The 19,585-nt window shown below is 37.9% G+C and overlaps 1 protein-coding gene and 1 long non-coding RNA gene across 2 annotated transcripts; both read right to left on the bottom strand.

The window, feature by feature from the left end:
* Positions 1-5,314: 5,314 nt before the first annotated feature.
* Positions 5,315-6,596, bottom strand: LOC148977417 (uncharacterized). The gene is made up of 3 exons (XR_016145451.1): positions 6,526-6,596; positions 5,829-6,296; positions 5,315-5,653 (listed from the first exon to the last, which is right to left on the bottom strand). It is a non-coding gene; the product is annotated as an uncharacterized LOC148977417 (long non-coding RNA).
* Positions 6,597-7,907: 1,311 nt separating this feature from the next.
* Positions 7,908-17,300, bottom strand: LOC120461978 (monocarboxylate transporter 13). The gene is made up of 4 exons (XM_039650362.2): positions 16,895-17,300; positions 16,315-16,458; positions 13,494-14,339; positions 7,908-10,344 (listed from the first exon to the last, which is right to left on the bottom strand). The coding sequence occupies exons 1-4, from the start codon at positions 17,142-17,144 to the stop codon at positions 10,172-10,174; spliced, it is 1,413 nt and encodes a 470-aa protein (XP_039506296.2). The 5' UTR covers positions 17,145-17,300; the 3' UTR covers positions 7,908-10,171.
* Between the last annotated feature and the right edge of the window lie 2,285 nt (positions 17,301-19,585).

The raw sequence follows: 19,585 nt of genomic DNA, 5'->3' as shown, positions 1-19,585 counted from the left end.
GCGTGTATGTCCCTCTTTGGCTAATGTACTTTCAAGATTGAGGGGCAACATGGCAACCGACATTAGAACCCCTTACCCGTATGTATTTTCAATGGTATATTATACACTCACGAGAATACTTTATTACTTGAACGAAGTAAACATATATTAAATGAGCACATATATTTTTGAAAGAACTAAGTGTTTTTAGCTAAGAATAAACTAAAAGAGTTACACAGTGTAGCTTTAATGTTGCTCGTACTGCAAACTTCCAATGTCCGTGGGGTTGTTGTACTTTTACTATCTTCACAACATGATTGGTGTATTGTGGAAATGAGCTTTCACGATTTACATGTGGATGAAAGAAAACAGGGGCCTGAACTCACTGTGCTCCGGAAAGAAAGAAGATAAATCTGGAAGAATATGCTATTCTTTTTCTCTCTTTTTACGTCTCTCCCTTTGAAACAAATACCTTTGATTCTTGCATGTAGGTGCATGTAAGTGATGTGGGCTTGAGTGTGTGTGTGTGTGTGTGTTGTCAGGCACTTGTAGACACTTGAGTGTTACACAACTCTCTAACAGTGTCATCCTAATTTAATATTGTCTCAAGTATTTCAAAAACTGTATTTTCTATCATATCTCCATTAGGACCTCCATCAGTCTGTTCTCGTATGGAGTTCATACCAAACTTTCAACAGCTGTTCCTTTCACTCCTGTTTAGGACAGCCCCTCTCATTTGTCCCCATTATAGGCCCACCCAACAACTGAGAATGACAGAAAATGAGAGAAAGAGAGAGTTAGTGAGAGGTAAAGGAAAGAACTAAACCACTTGGGTATTATCCTGTATAATCCCTCAAGCTTTCCCGATTTTTCTTCTCCAACTTTGATTTCTTGCTGCTTTGAAGTTCACCCTCTCTGTAAGCAGTATGTCTCCCTTTGTCTGGCCTCACTGCATAGTACAACACTGTTTCATTCATAATACATAATATAACTTTCTATAAAACTTGAACTTCAAACGCTGAAGGTTGATAAAGCATAAGCATAAAAATTAGACACAGTGGCCACAAAAGCCACACATAAAGGATAGTTCACCCGAAAATTCTTTTAACATTCACTCACCCTCATGTACAGTATGACATTCTTTCCTCTGTGGAACATAAAATAAGGCATTAGGGAAATGTTATTTTTTTTCCATATAATTCAATGGTCACCAAAATTAATTAATTAATTAATTAAAGGTATAGGTATTCAACCGCATGAGGGTGAGTAAATAATGACAGAATTTTAAATTTAAAATGTATTTATGCCTTTGGGTTAATCTACAAAACACACAGAATTCATTACCCTAACTTAAATTTAATATAATTTTTTACACGCAATTTAATTTAGTTAATAATAAATAAATCTGTTTAGTTGTGTCAACAATTTTGTTGATTAAGGTGAAATTAATAATAACTTTATTACATTTATCGAAACAATTTATTTTAATGTTGATCTAATCTAAAAAAAGGTTGGTTACAGAGGTTTAACAAATTTTCTGTCAATTTTGTCCATCATTATACACACACACACACACACACACACACACACACACACACACACACACACACACACACACACACACACACACACACACATATATATGGCTGTTAAACAATTAATCGCGATTAATCGCATCCAATAAAAGTTTGTGTTTACATAATATATGTGGGTGCACTGTGTATAATTATTTTTATATATACATACACATGCTTGTATATATTTAAGAAATATTTTCAAGTATATATACTGTATATAGATTTATATATAAATTATTATATATGAATATAAATATTTTATATATAATTAATATTTTTTTCTTAAATATACATGCATGTGTGTGTATTTATATATATACATAATAATTATACACACAGTACACACACATATATTATGTCAACACAAACTTTTATTTTGGACTGGTGTATTATTTAGATCAGTAAGAGTGACTTAGCACTCCTAAATGTCCAACATAACTATAAACTTTAAACACTAACCTTCCCTTTACTGAAAAAAACAAAACAAAAACAAAACAAACAAACATAAAATGACTCTTAATATTTAAATGTTCTCTCCTAATGCAGTCCCTTGCAAGGTTTGCTGGGAACTACAGATCCACAGCCTGGGTAAGTTGTCCACAAAAAAAAAAAAAAAAAAAAAAAAAAAAAAATCATGTTTAACATATAAATAAAGTAAACTTCATCTTTAAATGTGAGGTGGATTGAACAAATTGAAATTAAGTCCATGTTACCTTTAATTAATTTAACTGAAAAAGCAGAAATTTGCAATTGTAAGAATGGTGTAAGAATTATGAGATACGTTTTTTTTTCTTCTACCTCATGTGTGCAGAAAGAGCACAGCCTGTCCAATTTTAGTGCAGTATGATTTCATTAAAGTATTGTAAGCCTATAAGTCGATCTTAAAAACCACTGGCTTATGATGCTTTGGGGAAATACAGCCCTGTGTCTGTGTTTGCTCAGTCTGTAGTCTTTGCCTATTACTTTTCAAAGAGTTGGTCACATATTCTGACACTTTTTAATTTTCTGTTCAGAGACAGGCAGAATTCCAATTTGTTATAATTTCTGTCCAATTTCGCAGGTATTTTCCTTTTGTCTTTGATATTAGATTCAGTCTAATTCAGTTTTCATCCTTAGGCTTCACTGAACGTTTCCATCAAGCAAGGTCACACATGCTTCATTCTAAAAGGCTGTTTCTGGGGTTGCTGCCGAAACTGGACTATATGAAGGTCAAAGAAAAGAGGCCTGGATTTACGGGAGGGAGATATGTCTGGAGAAGCGGATCTGGGATCTGTTATTCCACTTTACTCCATCAACTGTTTCCAATTAAAGACTTCAAAAGACTCATCGCCTCAACTGTGTTTTAAAAAAAAAAGGATCGCTCAGGTCACAGGAAAACAGCAAGAGTCCTATCTCTCAGTACAGCATTATTTCTTCTTCTAGTTGGGATTGACTAATGGGATCAAGTGTCAAAAACTATATACAGCATAACGGCCAATTTCTACTTGAAGATATGCAACGCATTCTCACCCCAAGGTGTCACCTTTGACCATGCTTCAATATTTGATGCTTTAGGTGCCCTTTAGCGTCAGTTACATGACGCGATCCTACGCTAAAGGAAAGCATCAGTTAGATGACGCGGTTAGGTTTGGGTCTGGGGTGGGGGTGGGTTACGCGCGATCCTAGGGCGTCATCTAACGCTAAAGGGTTTCTAAAGCATCAAATATTGAAGCATGGTCAAAATGGTCAGTTAGGTGACGCCTTGGGGGTGAGAATGGGCTGAGATATATACTCACAGTGAATGTAGTGAAATGTCAATATTATAAAGAAAAATAAAATGATAAGATCAGTGTTTTTATTTGTTAATTCAAAATATTAAAGTTACACTTATGTAGTTTTTCAACCTTCCTAATATATTTCTAAGACCCTTGCGATGGTACATCGACTTACAATAGGTTAAATGGCAGGTCTGCCACAGCCTGATGTGGACTGTTTCGCTTTTACTTGCATATGTAACTTCAGGTTTCGAGTAGTAACCAGAGCACAAAAAGAACTACAAAATTCGACTGCTTTACGGCATACATCACTTCCCTCATCACTTCCTCAAATTGTCTGTGGCCATTGCAGATGTGATATAGTGGATTTTATTATGGGATTTTATGTATATAGGGTATCTTTTCAAATGCATTATATTAGTAAATGTTATTTTTATAATATTGTTTAAATGCTTATTTGTGCTTTGTTTAAAAAAAAGAAGAGTGTTATGTTCATTTATTAAATTCATTATTTTAATTTGGCATGACGTCATCGCACTTTAGTTTGGTGCGTGCTGTGATGTGCTTCATTAGGCTTGTTTGAGATGAGCAAAATCTGTGCAGAACCGATCACTAGTGATCAGCGCGAGATATGCGGCATGCCGGTTAGAAATGTGTCCGAGTGTGGTCAAGGGGGTAAGCCTCGCGGGGGGCTGCCATTGTTAGAATTCCATTGACTCCCATTAATTTTGGTGTCACTTTGACAGCGAATAATTTTACATCTGAGGCGTCCAAAGACTCCATTTGTCCATTATTTATTTATGAAGAAACACGACAATGTATAAAAGGCTCCATTACATTGTATCTTACGTTATGGCCCTGTAGAATTAATTTTTGTAAAAACAGGCTAACTATTGCGTCATAACGAATCGACTCTCTGTTGACATTAGAGAAATACCATATAGACAGGAGGAGAAGCTCGCAAGCTTCGGACGTGGAGGAATAAAGTCCGATAAAGTTGAGGGAGAAGCCCATAGAGAGTAATAAAGTTGATCCTGCTGCTAGCTCATGGACAGCTAATACTCACTATCTCCGTCTCTGTGAGATTTGGAAGGGAATTATTCAGATTTCACTCGACACAGCTACTAGAAGACATTCCAGAGAATCACCATGGACAGCTACAGTATATGTGTGTTCTTCTCCTCAGCAGCAGCCCATGTCCATCAATTATACAAGTCATCCTTCAGGTTTTGCAGCATCACAGTATTATCCCCAGCAGTACATGGAGCCACCACAACCGTCCCCTTATCAGTTTCCCATCCCAAGCCCCGTCCTTCACGAGCAGACAATGTTTCCATTGCCAGCAGCGTCAAGCAGAGGCACCTTGCACCCATTGTTACCACTGTGGCAGCAGTGAGCATTTCTTAGCTGGCTGTAGGAGTAAAAATCACCAGGCCACGGCCACAACTGGTGCGTATTTGTACAGAACTTTCAGGAATGCTTTCCTTAGCATAAAAAAAAAATAGAGTACATACCTTCATTAATTTGGTGACTGCAGAGGGACTCAACATATCGTGATGGCCTTGAACTTTTTGATACCCTCCTCACTCCGAAAAAAGGGATGGTCGCCCAGTGGTTACTATCAGTGTGGAGAATGGAACAGACCATGACATCACACTCAGCGGCAGGATAGAGCTAGGAACATTGCAGCTGTTTAAGTCTGTCTTGCCAACGCCAAAGCCACAGCCTCTGTCATTCAGGGTCCACCAGAAACAACTGGTAGAAATGGCAACCAGGATTCATGGGACCCTCCACTTGATGCGAGCCATTTTACTCTGCTCCAACAACAACAATTGAAGCTGATGTTGTGGGAGGAAAGTCATGCCTCAAAGTCAGATGATGATATTGGCTGTGTTCCAGATTTACAACTGAGCATTTCTTTAAATGATAGCACCCCTGTTACCCGCACATACACATCAGTTTCTAAACCATTATACCAAGAAATGAAGGACTACTTACACAACCCGATTGCTCAAGGATGGGTGACCAAGTCTCATCGCCCATTCTCTGCATCCAAAAAAAGATGGCAGTCTCAGGCTGTGTATTGACTATAGGGGCATGAACAGCAAAACAATCCCTGATTGGCAGCCAATAACCAGTGTGCAGGATATCCTAGATGGCTTGGGGAGCAATCCGTGGTTCTCTCTTCTGGACCAGGGAAAAGCATACCACCATGGGTTCATGTTCCCAGCAAGCAGGTATCTGACTGGATTTATGACACCATGGGGCCTTCACGAATGGATTCGTATCCCTTTCAACCTTATGAATACGCATGCAGCATTCCGGCGGTTTATGGAGGAATGCCTGGAAGGATTGAGAGATAAAATTAGAATACCTTATTTAGATGACATCCTGGTCTTCACTGAGTCCTTTGACAAACAGGTAGAAGCGGTACTGAGAGTGCTGATAAGGTTGCAATCCCATGGAGTAAAGTTAAAAACCAAAAAATTGTGAGCTTTTCAAGAAGGAGGTACGTTACCTGGGAAGAATTGTCGCAGCTCTCCCGGATTGCCAGTCCCCTCTACCTCTTAAAAAACAACACTGATGGTCAACCACAGAGGAAAGGAAAGCAAATCGATTGAGTGGACAAAACACCATCAGGAGATACTTTAGAAGTTGATTGACTGCCTGGTTCAGCTGCCGGTTTTAGGGTTTCCAGATTTCTCCCAACCATTCATACTCCATACGGACGCATCCAACCAAAAGTTGGGAGCAACTTATATCAGAATCAGAAGGGCAAGCTTAGAGTAATTGCCTATGGTTCCCGAACTTTGACAGCAGCAGAGAAAAAAATACCACCTGGACAGAGGAAAATTGGTATTTTTAGCTCTGAAATGCCACCGGGTGTAGATGGGTATCAGAGCTTGCAGACTTCCACTTTATCATCCGCTACCATCCCGGTAAGGAAAACGTAGATGCAGACTTACTCTACAGGATGCCAGTCGACCTGGAAACGACAATGAGAGAATGCACTGAGAAATTCTCCTCTGACTGTGTAGGAGTTGTAGTACAAGCAATGTATTCAATTTTAATCCAAATGTCCCTTGCTGTGGCCTTTCAGAGTGTACCAGTATGTGTGGAAGACAATGACGGACTCCTCAAACCCCTGTCAAAAGAAGAAATTAGACAAGCACGAAAGGATGACAAGGACATAAACGTAATCATTAAACACTTACAGACAGGATCTTGGCCTCCTCAGCAGTGGCGGTCGGTCAACTCGCTATCAAAAGTTCTTCTGAGAAAATGGAATAAGCTAAAGCTGGATGAACATTCTGTTTCGCAAAACATTACCCAGGAAACAGCTGGTATTACCCACTCAGTTCAAAGGGAAACTGTTCTAAGGGAACTGCACAATGAGATGGGTAATCAGAGTCTTGACCGCACCACAAGCCTTGCTAGGGATAGGTTCTTCTGGCCCTACATGCAGAAAGACATTGAGAAATATGTCCTGAGAACCTGCTCCTGCATCAAAAAAAGAAAAAATCATGCCGTGAGACAAGAGCACCCCTTAAAACTATCAATACGACCCACCCATTCGAATTAGTGTCTATTGACTTTTTTTAATTTAGATAAATGCAAGGGGGGGGTCATAAGTACATTTAAGTTATCGTTGACCACTTCACCCGGTTTGCACAGGCCTATGCCACAACCTCAATATAAGCAAAAACAGTGGCTGATCCTCTCTTCAATGATTTCACCCTCAAGTTTGGTTTTCAAGTGAGCGAGTGAGCGAATTCGGACAGCCGTTTCTGACAGAGACGCATTCTGACACGCGTCCCATTTTCTCACAAATCTCTACACACATCAGTGTTAATAGGCAGGATTTAACGACTACTGCGTAATTGCGTTCAATATTTTTAAGGCTTTAAACTTTTTTTTTCACATGCCAACCGCGGTGCCGCGGTGTTGCGACTGAACACTGGTCACACCGACTACCGTAGCAAGCCTAGCGAGCGTGCGTGTGCATGCGACAGTAGGCTGCGGTAGGCTAAATTATTTACGACAGCGGTAATGGACAATTCCACTTCCAACCTGTAGGGCGACCGCAGAGGAAAAGTTCCTTGTTGCTTTAAAAACCATTGTTTGGTATTTGAAATAAAGCCAAAATAAAATAAAATATAAATATTAGATAACATCCGAAATAAAACTAAAAAATATCAACAAAAGTACAAAACTAAACATTTAAAACTAAAATTATAAAAATAAAAGCTTATTCAAAATACTATATTACTTAATTTGACGATTCTGATAAACTTATACACAACTTATACTTATTAAAACTAAAATTAAGTCAATTGAGTGGCCTCCTTCTTTGTGTGCATGTATTTGGTTTACTAGGTACTCATGTGTTAAATTAAAGGGTAATGAGGGAATATAAAATATAACAAAATATTTGAATATTAGGGGAAGTGCAAACAGTGAGCCTGTGCATGTAAACCGACTTAAACGTCAAGAACGTTTTTTGTATGTCGTTGAAGGCTCATTTTGTCTAGAGCATAATGTTTGCTTTCTCAGATTCATGGTAACAACCATAATGAAATTTATGTCTGTTATTTAAAAAAAAAAAAAATCCAATTTGGAAAGGCGCTTATCTGTGAAACACACAGACAGCATACAGAAAACACATCAAAGTGCAGATGTAAGGAAAAGATTATTGTGAAGAAAAACAAATGCTTTGATATGTTGTAAAGATGGTTTAGCTTTGATCGGTTGCTGTATAAACAGCAAAGATCTAGACAGTAATGTCTATCGTGTGGTTTTCTTCAGCAGGATGTGCCTCTGTTTTAGTCTATGCCTTCATGTTTATCCCATATAGATTCAAGATTAAGGTATTTTAAAGATTTTGAAAAACAAAACACACTTTAACATACTGTTTTACCCTGTTTTAACCACACCTATGAATAATGAAGCTACTTCAGACCAACCCCTTTTTGATTTGCGTCCATAGACATCCCGCTGGTTACATAGCAACAGCGCTGAGATCCACCCACAAAGTTACTTGTGTTTTGCGCTTGATAGTTTAGCTTTTCATTAGCGTTAAAAGGAATAGTCAAACATTCACGTATATTTAATGATGCATAGATATCATTCAAAAACCTTTTCATTTATGGAATCAGATGGAATAACGAGTTAATACATAAGATAAAATGTATTGCATTTAATTTTTAAATAAATGCAACTCTAATGACTTTAACTCTAATGAAAATAACTTCCCCTTTGCCATGAGAAAAGACGGAACACGTGTGAGACCTTTACCTCTAATCAAATAGCGCCATTGGATTGAATTAGACGGTCTAACAGTAGCTAAACCATGAGTCAGCTTCCATTAGTCCATTAAGGTAGTGTCCATTTTCCAGACTTACTGGAGCAATAGATATGATGAAATATTGCTTACAATTGCATAATTATAGAACTACATGAGAAGATTTCCCAGAATGTTTCACTTAGGTGAGAAAGGTCTGTTCCCTTTTCCTTCTGTAAGGGATCCAGTTGAGGCAAGTGTAGATGAGAACAAGTGCAGTTTATCACAAACAAAATTAAACATGAATTAAAAACGGACATGAACTTACACAACAGAAGTCAGAGTGAAACAAAACTTTGAAAGACACATGGCAAACATGAGGGCATAATTACAGATGCAACAATGAACAGACGATTAACCAATGACAAGACACATGGCAGGATCACATGTCAAACAGGGAATCACATGACAGACATGGATCATGACATGAAAAAAACAAAATGTGACGCCTTCATAGAATGGACAGATCAGATCAGTTTACACATCTCTAATCATACATCTCTGATCTCTAATCACGTGAGGAAGGTTGAGCTCGGCAAGCCTGACGTAAAGAGATATAGACTTAGTTAGTAGACATGACATGAAGAGACTCAGGCTTGGCAGGCATGACGTTGAGGCATGATTAGCATTAGCCTATGTCTAAGCTCGTCTTACTCTGATTACTGCTGCCATTTCACCAGGAGGCATATGTCAGGAAACCCGCTTCCTAAGCTAGACCTGTTTTTAAGAGGCAGAGAAATTTCGGAGAAAAATAGAGGCACGCTTTCACTGGTTTTTCTGTACATAGCACAGGATACATAATTAGGTGAAATTTACGCTTTCCCTGCCATCTCTTTGTGTGACACTACCACTTTCCCCTTGACCATCCCATGAATGACACTAAAAGCGCATTTGCCATTTTCAGTTCCCATGACACACAGTCTGCGCTTTCATCTCGGTGCGTCCCGTTCGTACATACCTCGCCATGGTTTTATGTGCAATGTGCAAAAAGAAATTCGCCTGAAGTGGGCACAAAAGTGTTAGTACATCTGGCCCTCAGACTTGGCAGTCGTGACGTGAAGAGACTCAGACTTGAAACAAACAAGATTGAACATGAAACAAAAACATGGCATGGCACAGAAAAACAAAAAATCAAGGACATGAACTTAAACAACAGTGAAACAACTTTACCAAGACACATGGCACACATGAGGGCATAAATACACAGACTAATGACAAGGGACACCTGTGAACAATGAACAGACGATTAACCAATGACAAGACACATGACAAACAGGAAATCACATGACAGACATGGATCATGACATGAAAAAAACAAAATGTGACAGCTTCATAGAATGGACAGATCAGATCAGTTTACACATCTCTAATCATAATCTCTGTGTGGTGAAACATGAATGCATCAAAATCCTGTGTCCAAAGTAGTAACGTTATACTGCAAAAAAAAAAAAAAAAAAAAAAATGCACATTCCACAAGAGCCTCCTCTTACTAACTTCTTCCAAAGTTGGAATTCTTGTTTTCAAATCTGATCCTCGCATCCTTTCCCATTGTCCAAATTGATATCTTTTCCCTTTTCCATCCATTTTTTGTTCATCTGATGTAATACAAGCAAAAACAAGGCAGACACGAGAAGAGCCACGCCTGCCATCAGGAAACCAGCACCATAGTCACTCATTTTGTCTATGAAGATTCCTGTAGAAACAGTGGGAGAAACTATTTCAATTATATGACAATGATATCATTGTCATTTCACTTAGTATGAGTAAATGAATGCACAAAATAAAGCTTAAAAATAACAAAAAAAAGGAATATGAAATATAATAGAAATAATAATAAAAACCTAGATATATAATATCTATTGATTTCTTGGTAAGACTTTACAATACGGGTGCACTAATATGCATTAATTCATACTTAACTAATGCACAGATAATCATGAGTTACTGTATAACTCATGAAGAACTAAACCATTAATTAATGATTACTGCATCAGCATCTAATAAAGGGTCTATATGATTAATAGATAAAGTAATACATGAATTGGTATTAATTCAATGTGTCATTGTGTATTAATTCCTTAATAACATATTTTATTAACTAATAGTGTAAATTAATGTGTTAATTACCACAATTAGTCAAAGCTATGCACTTCAACTTCCAGTTGTCTGCTTTAATTAATCATTAGCTAATGATTTGCAAAGGCATCACATTGTTATGACTTTACTTGTTGAGGCACATCATTATTAACTAGTCATTTAGTAATTGTAGTAATTTGCACATGAATTTGCACTAACAATGAAGTATTTACTCATGTATTAATGCATATTAGTGCACCTGTCATATTATCTGGAAGTTGAAATACAAGGCTTTGGCTCATTCTGGTTATTAACATTAACATTAATTAACACTATTAGTTATAAAAGAGTTATTATGGAATTAATCCACAATTACATATTTAATTAATAACAATTCATGTATGTACTAATACATTAACCTTACAGACTCTTAAATAGTTCCTAATGTGGAAATCATTAATGAATAGCTTAGATAATCATTAGTTACACATTAATTCAGTATTATCTGTGCATTAGTTAAGCATGAATTAATCCTTATTAGTGTACCCGTTTTGTAAAGTGTTACCGATTTCTTTTTTAATAACGGGGAAAAAGTGCACCAAGAACTGTCATCCATGCATCCTGTATTTGCCTTTTTTGCCATTAAAAGGCAGATCAATGAAAATGTTTTCTGAAACTGTGGAACATATTTGAAATTCAGACCAAACCCAAATTTCAAGTTGTGTAATTTTAGGCAGTCAGACCAAAATACATTCTTAAAATTTGTATGCACGAAAAATCTCAGTAGATATTGTTTTTGACGGCATGTGAACATCTTAATAAATAATAATATACATTATATGTATAAAAAATCTCAAAAACAATTAAAAATTATACAAAACAGGTTATCTCTAATGGCTTCCTTTTATCAAAGGTAAGTGATAAGTGATATAATAATGTCAAATCACGTTTTGATTTCCTTTAATACTGAAATCAAAGCTATTAGTTTGCCATTAAAACACATACTTGCCCATAGAAATCTCACCTCGACCAATTCTAGGCTGTTGTAGGTGGTTGCAAGGGCATTTGTATGCGTTTTCGAAGGTATAGGAGGTTGATTGGGCACAAGCACCTAATTAGCCTGCAGTTGTTCGTTCATCATCCCACCTCCTGCTTTTATGCCCAACCTGCTTTCTGAATGCACATTTCCCTGTACATTATTTTAAACGATCAATCAATTAAGCACCAAGGAACAGAGCGCCTATGAAATCAGTGATGCAGTGATTATTTGAGTCATCTTTTATAATGCCACAGTAAAGGAGTTTTCCAACCCGATTAAAAGTCACTGAGAATAACTGCAGCAGAGCTAATTTATGGTGTAATTACACTGCTGGTTATGGAGCAGCAGACACTTCCAACCTGTAGTGCCTAAAAAAAGCGTTTCTCTCCTCCCAACCATTAGTCTGTGCTCTATTTAATGGGCTAAAAACCCAAGAGATTCATATAAGGTACATTAGTCTTCCAGTATACAGATATGGACATGGTTTTGGCAGTTGATCCTTCTAAATGGACAGATGAGGCTTTTCTGAATGATTTAGTGTTGAACTGCCTACAGCGTAGGAGAGGTTTTTGGCTGTACAGGGGGAGAACTCTTCCAACTTGTACCATGTCTTGGCAGATATTCTGAAGTGAAAAACGTTAGGTAAGGGCAAAATGTCATTATTTCTACATTACAATACCATCTATTTGAAGCTGCCCTATCAGAGCTTATCATCTGGTAATCAATTACAGCTATTATATGTATTGCTGTTCTTGGCTGGTAGATTGTTTGTTGATTCTTTGGCCACTTTTGTAGTTCCGCTGATGTATTGTTGCAGTACCGTTTCTGATGTGTTCTGAGCAGAGGGCACAGAAAAAATTACAGCCAATGAAACCAAATGAACGGTTTAAGATTTTTTTCAGGGCAGTGGCTTGCTATTGAAAGGGGGAAAGCAATTTATGTAGTGACCAATAATCCATGAAATTAACACAATAGCCGAGTGCATTTCTTTGAAAGGCGATGTTTTATGAGAAGATAACACACTATTACTGTAAACTGAATCCTGTCAGGCATTAATGAGAAACCTCATCAAAGAAATATGATGAGGGAAGGGAATGCATTAGGATGACTGATAAAGTGCTTCTTAAACAATAAAACAGGACATCTTGTGTTTGCACAATGTTAGACTATTGAGTAACTTCTATAGAGTAAAGTCATTTGTTGGTAGATGTCATAATAACTTACTCAACATATAAATAAAGAAACAAATAAATCTAAAATTTATCACAAATATAATATAATAAACTTTTTTCCTCATCTGTCCATTTAGAGGGATCAACTGCCAAAACCATGTCCATATCTGTATACAGGAAGACTAAATATATATAAATCACAAATATAGTATAACCATAATAATTGATTGTAATAATTATTAATACCAATTAATTACACATAATTTTAATTATATATTACATTATATTTGTGATTTATTTAAATTACACAATCAACTAATAATAAAAAACACATATATAATATAATAAAATAAATTACAAAATATAAAAATTATATTATTAATTAGTTAATATAAAAAAATACTATTATATTTTTGTTCTAAATATTTTGTGATGTGTCTTACAAATATATATCTAACAAAAGACAGTCCATATATATATATATATATAGCAATTATACTATACTATATATATATAATTATAGTAATTTGGTCAAATTACTTTTAAACATCTCACCTGCCAAAGGTGGTCCAAGAAGGCCACCACTGCTGCGGATGAGCATGAAGAAACCCAGAGCACTCCCTAGCCTCTCCACCCCCACCACTTCCGCCAGTACCGTGATGTGAATGGATACGGTCGCGCCGAAAACCAGTCCGTAACCCGCACTGAACAGCGCTAGCTGGGTGAAAGTGGTAGCTAGAGGGCAGAGCAACAGAACAATGCCCAATAGAATAACTGTGACAGTCAGCTGATGGACTGTCTTTACCAGCCGCAGATTAGCCACCCACCCGAAGAGCAACCGTCCTAACAGGTCCAGCACTGCAGAGATGGACATGAGAGCGGCTGCCTGGTACTCCTCCACTCCTTGACTGCGGGCATACGGAACCAGAAAGAGAGCTGGAGCGAAGAAGCCAAGAGCAGCAAAGACACCAAACATTGTGTAGACCATGAAGCGAGCGTTAACAATAAGTGTGTAGTCCATGTAACTTGTGATTTTGACCTTCAGTGGATCTGATTTTTTCGAGTCTGAACTGTTTTTTGAACTTTTCAAATCTGTGTGAGTTTGCGATAACAGTTCCAGCTCATTACAGTCATTCTCTACCAGCTCTTTAGAAGGAACATGTCTGTTGAGTGGTCTTAGAAGAGCTCCGCACAAACACAAGTTGAGCTGGAGAGCCCCCAGGATCAGCATCGCTCCCCTCCAGGAATACTGATCCACCATGAACTGGAATGATGGGGTCAGGATGAAAGTGAGGATGCACTCTCCTGCGCTGGCCAGAGCATTGGCCACCGGCCGTCGCTTTTCAAAGTACCAGCCCAGCATGGTGACAGTAGGGGTCCAGGTAAGGGCGTAGCCTAATCCTGTAGAGGACAAAACGAGAAGGACATTTAGAGCAAGCTTTTTTTTTTTCTTTGACAAGTCATTCATTTTGTAGGGTAAAACATTGTTTAAATGTCACTGGCTAAATGGACAGCAGTATTGCAAGGTTATAAGTAGGCCTATTACACATTTATTTTTAAAGTACAGAATTTATATATTTTGAATTGTCCAATTTTGTCAAAATATTTTGCTCAAATGATCTTTGGACTGAGCTGCCCAGAAATGACTGAACAGAATTTCATGACATACTGGTAAAAAAAAAAAAAAAAAGTTATGATGTTGCAAACTTAACAAGGTCGACCCAAAATATGTTTAGAAACTATAGTCTGGCCAAACTTTGATCAACAGAAACGAAAATCGGTAAGCTTCATCAGAACGATGTTCTGAGGGTCCATGCCAAAGTTATATGAATAATGGCTACTTTGGCTAATAACTTTTGAACAGTTTGTCAGAAAATCATAAATGTGTAAAAAAAGGTATATATGGATTCCTTGTGTCATGCCGAATCCATGGTTACTTGAATTTGCCAAGATTGGATGTACCACATATCCGCCATTTTGAATTCTGTAATAATTGCCATATCTTTTAAACTATTTGACATATCTTCACAAAATTTGGTAGGGATCATCAACACCATGACCTGAAGGTACATGAGAAGTTTGAACAAAGCGCAACCTAGTTTTCAAGAGATATAAGGATTTTTGCAAATACGCTAATAACTTTCGAAAACATTGTTCGAAATTATTAAGGTTAACCCAGAGATTGTGGGTTTGAGTCCCGCGTGTGATAACTATAAAATTGTGTTGTGTTACGTCATTTAGATTCTCTGGGTGAGCGTAGTACTAATCTTTCTTCCTCTTGGATTAGACAATTAATATGTTTTGTTCGTTCTGTGTTCGTTCTCATCTGAACTTCTGTTCATTTTGTGTTGATATTTCACCTATACTTCTGAACCAGCTGTGTTTCCATACATTCTGCTGCTGCACTGCTTTTGCTGCTGCTACATACATTTATGGGAGTTTCACTTTCAGGCACAAAATTTATGGGAGAGTATTTAAATGAATCAATGCAGGGTGATTTACTATGGTTTGCACTCATCAATTTAATGGTGTTTACGCCATTATTTACCACCCCAAAAAAGCACGTCTTAAACCAAACGCTACCTGATTACATTGGTCATTATGGAAATGATCTGACTGCATTTGTTCTTTAATTTGCACGTCATCAGTAGATTACGCAAACAACTTTCCACTTCATAATCCCAGTGATGGGTAGGTTTAGGGGCGGGGTTAGGGGTAGGTCATTCGTATGAATTCATACGAATTGGGTAACTCGTAATATATGTATGATTTAGCAAAAATCGTACAAATTCGTGCGAGTGAGGTCACATGAATTTGTACAAATTATCCACCCTGTAAAGCTACCTGGCCCTTAGTGTTTTATTAATCAGACAAAACCAGTAGATTTAAAAAATAATAATAAAACACAGTAAAAAAAAGAGTTATCATTTATATAATTATAAATAGTGCATAATCAGTGTCTAATATTTAAATAATAATTAAGATTGAATTTAACTGATTAATAAAAAAAGAATAAAGCAAACCAAAATATATGTTAATACTAAAAGAAAGTGGTAATTAATGAATTTAACAAAATGAATAACTTACTCAAGCAAGTAATAAAGAATCGTAAATTAAAGAGAAATAGTGATAATGAACAAAATATATTTTCATCGTTTTTACTCTAAAACTCTAAAGCCTCGTAGACAAAATGTTCTTCTTTCTTTCTTTGCTCCAACAACTTTCCTGTCTCATCATATGCTTTTCCCTCTCCCATACAGCTGCTATAATTGGCTTATGACCTTTTCAAGTTGTGAATCAACGATGAAACAGGGGAAGCGTGAATGTGTGTGTGCAGGAGCACAGCCATATGCTCCACTGCTGGCTGTGCTTTTACCTGTAAAGAACCCCACAGTGATGTACAGCTGTAGCATATCCTGGGCATACGACCCGGCCACCATCCCAATGCTGCTCAGCAGACCCCCCGCCATGACCACGGGCCGATGACCGAAGTACGCGCTCAATGCAGAGCCTACAGGGGCTGAATCACAGAACAAGCACACACTTATGACATTAGCCAAGTGCTCTGTCAGCCCATGTAAAGCTATCATACTGGGAGACAGAGAAATGGAGGGTAACACAAACTCATATTTCCAGTCTCCTGCTTAGATATATTTCAGTCTCACAATGTTTAAAGGTCTGATGGTGCCGGAGAACATGAAAGTGGCTCTGACATAAATTAAAAGATTACAGTGAGCTTGTGTGTTGGCATGCATCTTAATCACACATTAGATCAACAGAAAAGACCAAGTGTGACAGAGTTTTTTTTTTTTTTTTTACCACATATTCATTTTGACATTTACAAACAAATAAACATCCGTCAGTACATGTCTGCAGTTAGGAATTCAAAGGCAAAGGTTACTGAGAGTGTAAGGGAAGGGAGCCCCCTGCTGGTTGAAACTGAACCTGGTACATACCCCCAAAATGTACTGTTGCCACAGAGATGGATGTGATCCATGAGCTTGTAGTCGCCGTGGTTGCAAAGTAGTGCTGGATTTCTACGAAGAACACACCAAAGGACTTGATTACACCGAATGTCAGTCCAAAGACAAGGAAGGTGGAAAGCACAATGAACCAGCCATAGCCTCCATCCGGGGGACCTGCAGGCCGAAGTATTCTTCTCTTCCCTTGTGGTTCCATTGAAAGCTCAGAAGAAATGTTCATCATCTGCCATCTAAAAAAAGAAAAACACGTTTTTATAAAAATGGAAACGCATAAATCCACACTGCCCAGTCAGCACTGATCTTCTCTGAGCCCAGTAACACGAGACGAAAGTGATATAGTTCATCAATTATTATCTCTGTGTCAAAACAGCTGAAGAATGATTAACTACAACATGCCATAATCACATTGCGCCAAACTGAACTAATGTTGTGTGCACATGTTTTTTTTTTAAATGTATGAGGCAATGAATATGTAACCACTGTCAATACCCCTACAAGAATAGTGAACACACTATAAACTTGTGGCTGACCTGCACCCACAAACAGTGAGATAACTACTTTTTCAGTTAATTCTTTGGCAAGTTCCTGTCCCTCAGGGTGATTTATATTCCCTGATATCTCAATGTGTGAGAAAGTCTACTGTCCAGACAGAGAAACTCCACCCCAAGTAGTGAAACAAATCTGGGAAAGATTTTACGAAGCAGAGGTGGACCATTAAATCTCCACATCTCTGAAATAAGCCGTCACCTTTATCTCTCCAGCCATAGAGGGCGGTGTGGTCATGGAATACCTTAGAAAGGTTTTCACAAAAGGGGACTCTTATTAAACCTGAGCTAAAAAAAACCCTCTTTATTTGTTTGACATCAAACATGACATCATGACTTTTGCGTAAACATACACACCACTTTCGGCGTGTTATCTATACGCATTTTGAGCTATCCGCGTGTATGCGTGTATGTCTATGCCGTTAAATGTCCGAGTGATTCCGCGTGTATGTACTGTACATGCCGTTAAATGCGAAACGAAGCAAAATGTAGATCTACATCTGTGTAGCGATATTTTTTTCCCTAGGATGGTAGGGGATGACCAATAAATGTTATTAACCCCAGTGACGGGTAGGTTTAGGGACGGGGTTGGGGTAGGTCATGTATACAGTAATGTAACGTTAAGTCAACGGCGTTCATAAACACGCTGAAAAGCGATTATGCGTGTTGATAGCACGCCAAAAATGGAATTGGTGTGTCATACATACGCCTTTTCAACTTCAAGCCTGACTTCGTCATCGTCAAACTCATATTCTAGTGAGAATATGAGTCTGAAACTGCTTCATAGGGCTTTGATTATGAGGTATGCCGAACCAGAAAGAAAAAAAAAACTCTTCACTCAATTGGATAGTCGGTAGACCTACAACCAATCAGAGCAACGCAGTAAGGCAACTACTTTGCATTTCACAGTTGTCAACAGAACTTACTTATATTAGATGTAAAATAAGGAGTGTTGCTTCACTTGGTCCTCCATGAGTGCGACCAAAGGAGAAACCACAACGACCACAGGCTTTTCATTACGTCCCATCTTCTTAGCGACCATCGGAGCCAGCTGATATGGTACTTTTCCCGAATTATGTAGGAAGGACGGCAAAAATATCTTTCTGATCGACAAATGCCTTGATTGCAGTTTTCTGTTCGTCTATTAAAATTAATGCGCTGTCGATTTATTTTACAACAGACACGACAGCGGAATCTATTACATCTCAATTCTCCAGCTGCAGTCATCTTTGAGGGAAACCACTTAGTGCTCTTTGATAACGTCCCTGCAGATCATCTGTCCATCATCGTATAAAGCCCGCCCTGGCAATTTGATTGGCCCGATCATTTTTTTTGACTGATCATAATAGGGGATTATCACGCTGATACGTAGTATTTCCGGATTCTGTGATCTGTGTGCACTGCCACTTCCGTTGAATCACCGATCTCACTGGTGAACTGATGAAGGACTACACTAAGTTTATTTATACGGCATCCCTGGTAAATTAGTCTGATTCACTAAAGTGCCGGCTGCAAACAAACGTGCTACCTTGTTTTATTGTAAAGTTTTAATCCACTTCTTCCTTATACTCAATTCAGTCGGGAATCCATGAAAACTTAAGTAGGGTTGGCGTTGTTTGTTAGATTTACAAAGTGGAACAGAGCAGTGACATATATAGCATTCGTCTCAGGCATTGTCGAACTGCGTCGGAAGTGGACATGCACAAAGTTGACAAATCCCGCCCATGAAACCCGGAAGCGTGATAATCCCCTATTACTCCTGAATGGATCAAGTCCAGACCGAACTTCCCGACCAAAAAATGTTGTGGGCGGAGTTCGGGCTGGCATCCAGGCTATGCCATTTCATGAGATCAGTCTGAATATTATTGTTTTTAGCTGAATACAAAATGTTGACATTGTATTTTTTTTGTTTGTTTTACAAGAGCGTCTGTCATTTACCACACGCTTTTTTTTTTGAAGTCCATGTAAGGAAGTGCAGTGGCGCGCTTTCTATGTGATGTGCCATTCTCAAGGGGGTAATCCACCTGCCGCAAACTGAAAAACATGTTAACTCCTAACTAACTACAAGCGTTACCTTGTTATCCCGCAATGTTTACACAAGGTAACGCTTGTAGTTAGT

This window comes from Pimephales promelas, chromosome 10 (genome assembly GCF_988280905.1).
Source record: "Pimephales promelas chromosome 10, fPimPro1.hap1.1, whole genome shotgun sequence".
NCBI classification, from domain to species: domain Eukaryota; kingdom Metazoa; phylum Chordata; class Actinopteri; order Cypriniformes; family Leuciscidae; genus Pimephales; species Pimephales promelas.
The sequence above is the reverse complement of the archived record's forward strand: the minus strand, read 5'-3'. Positions and strand labels throughout refer to the sequence as shown.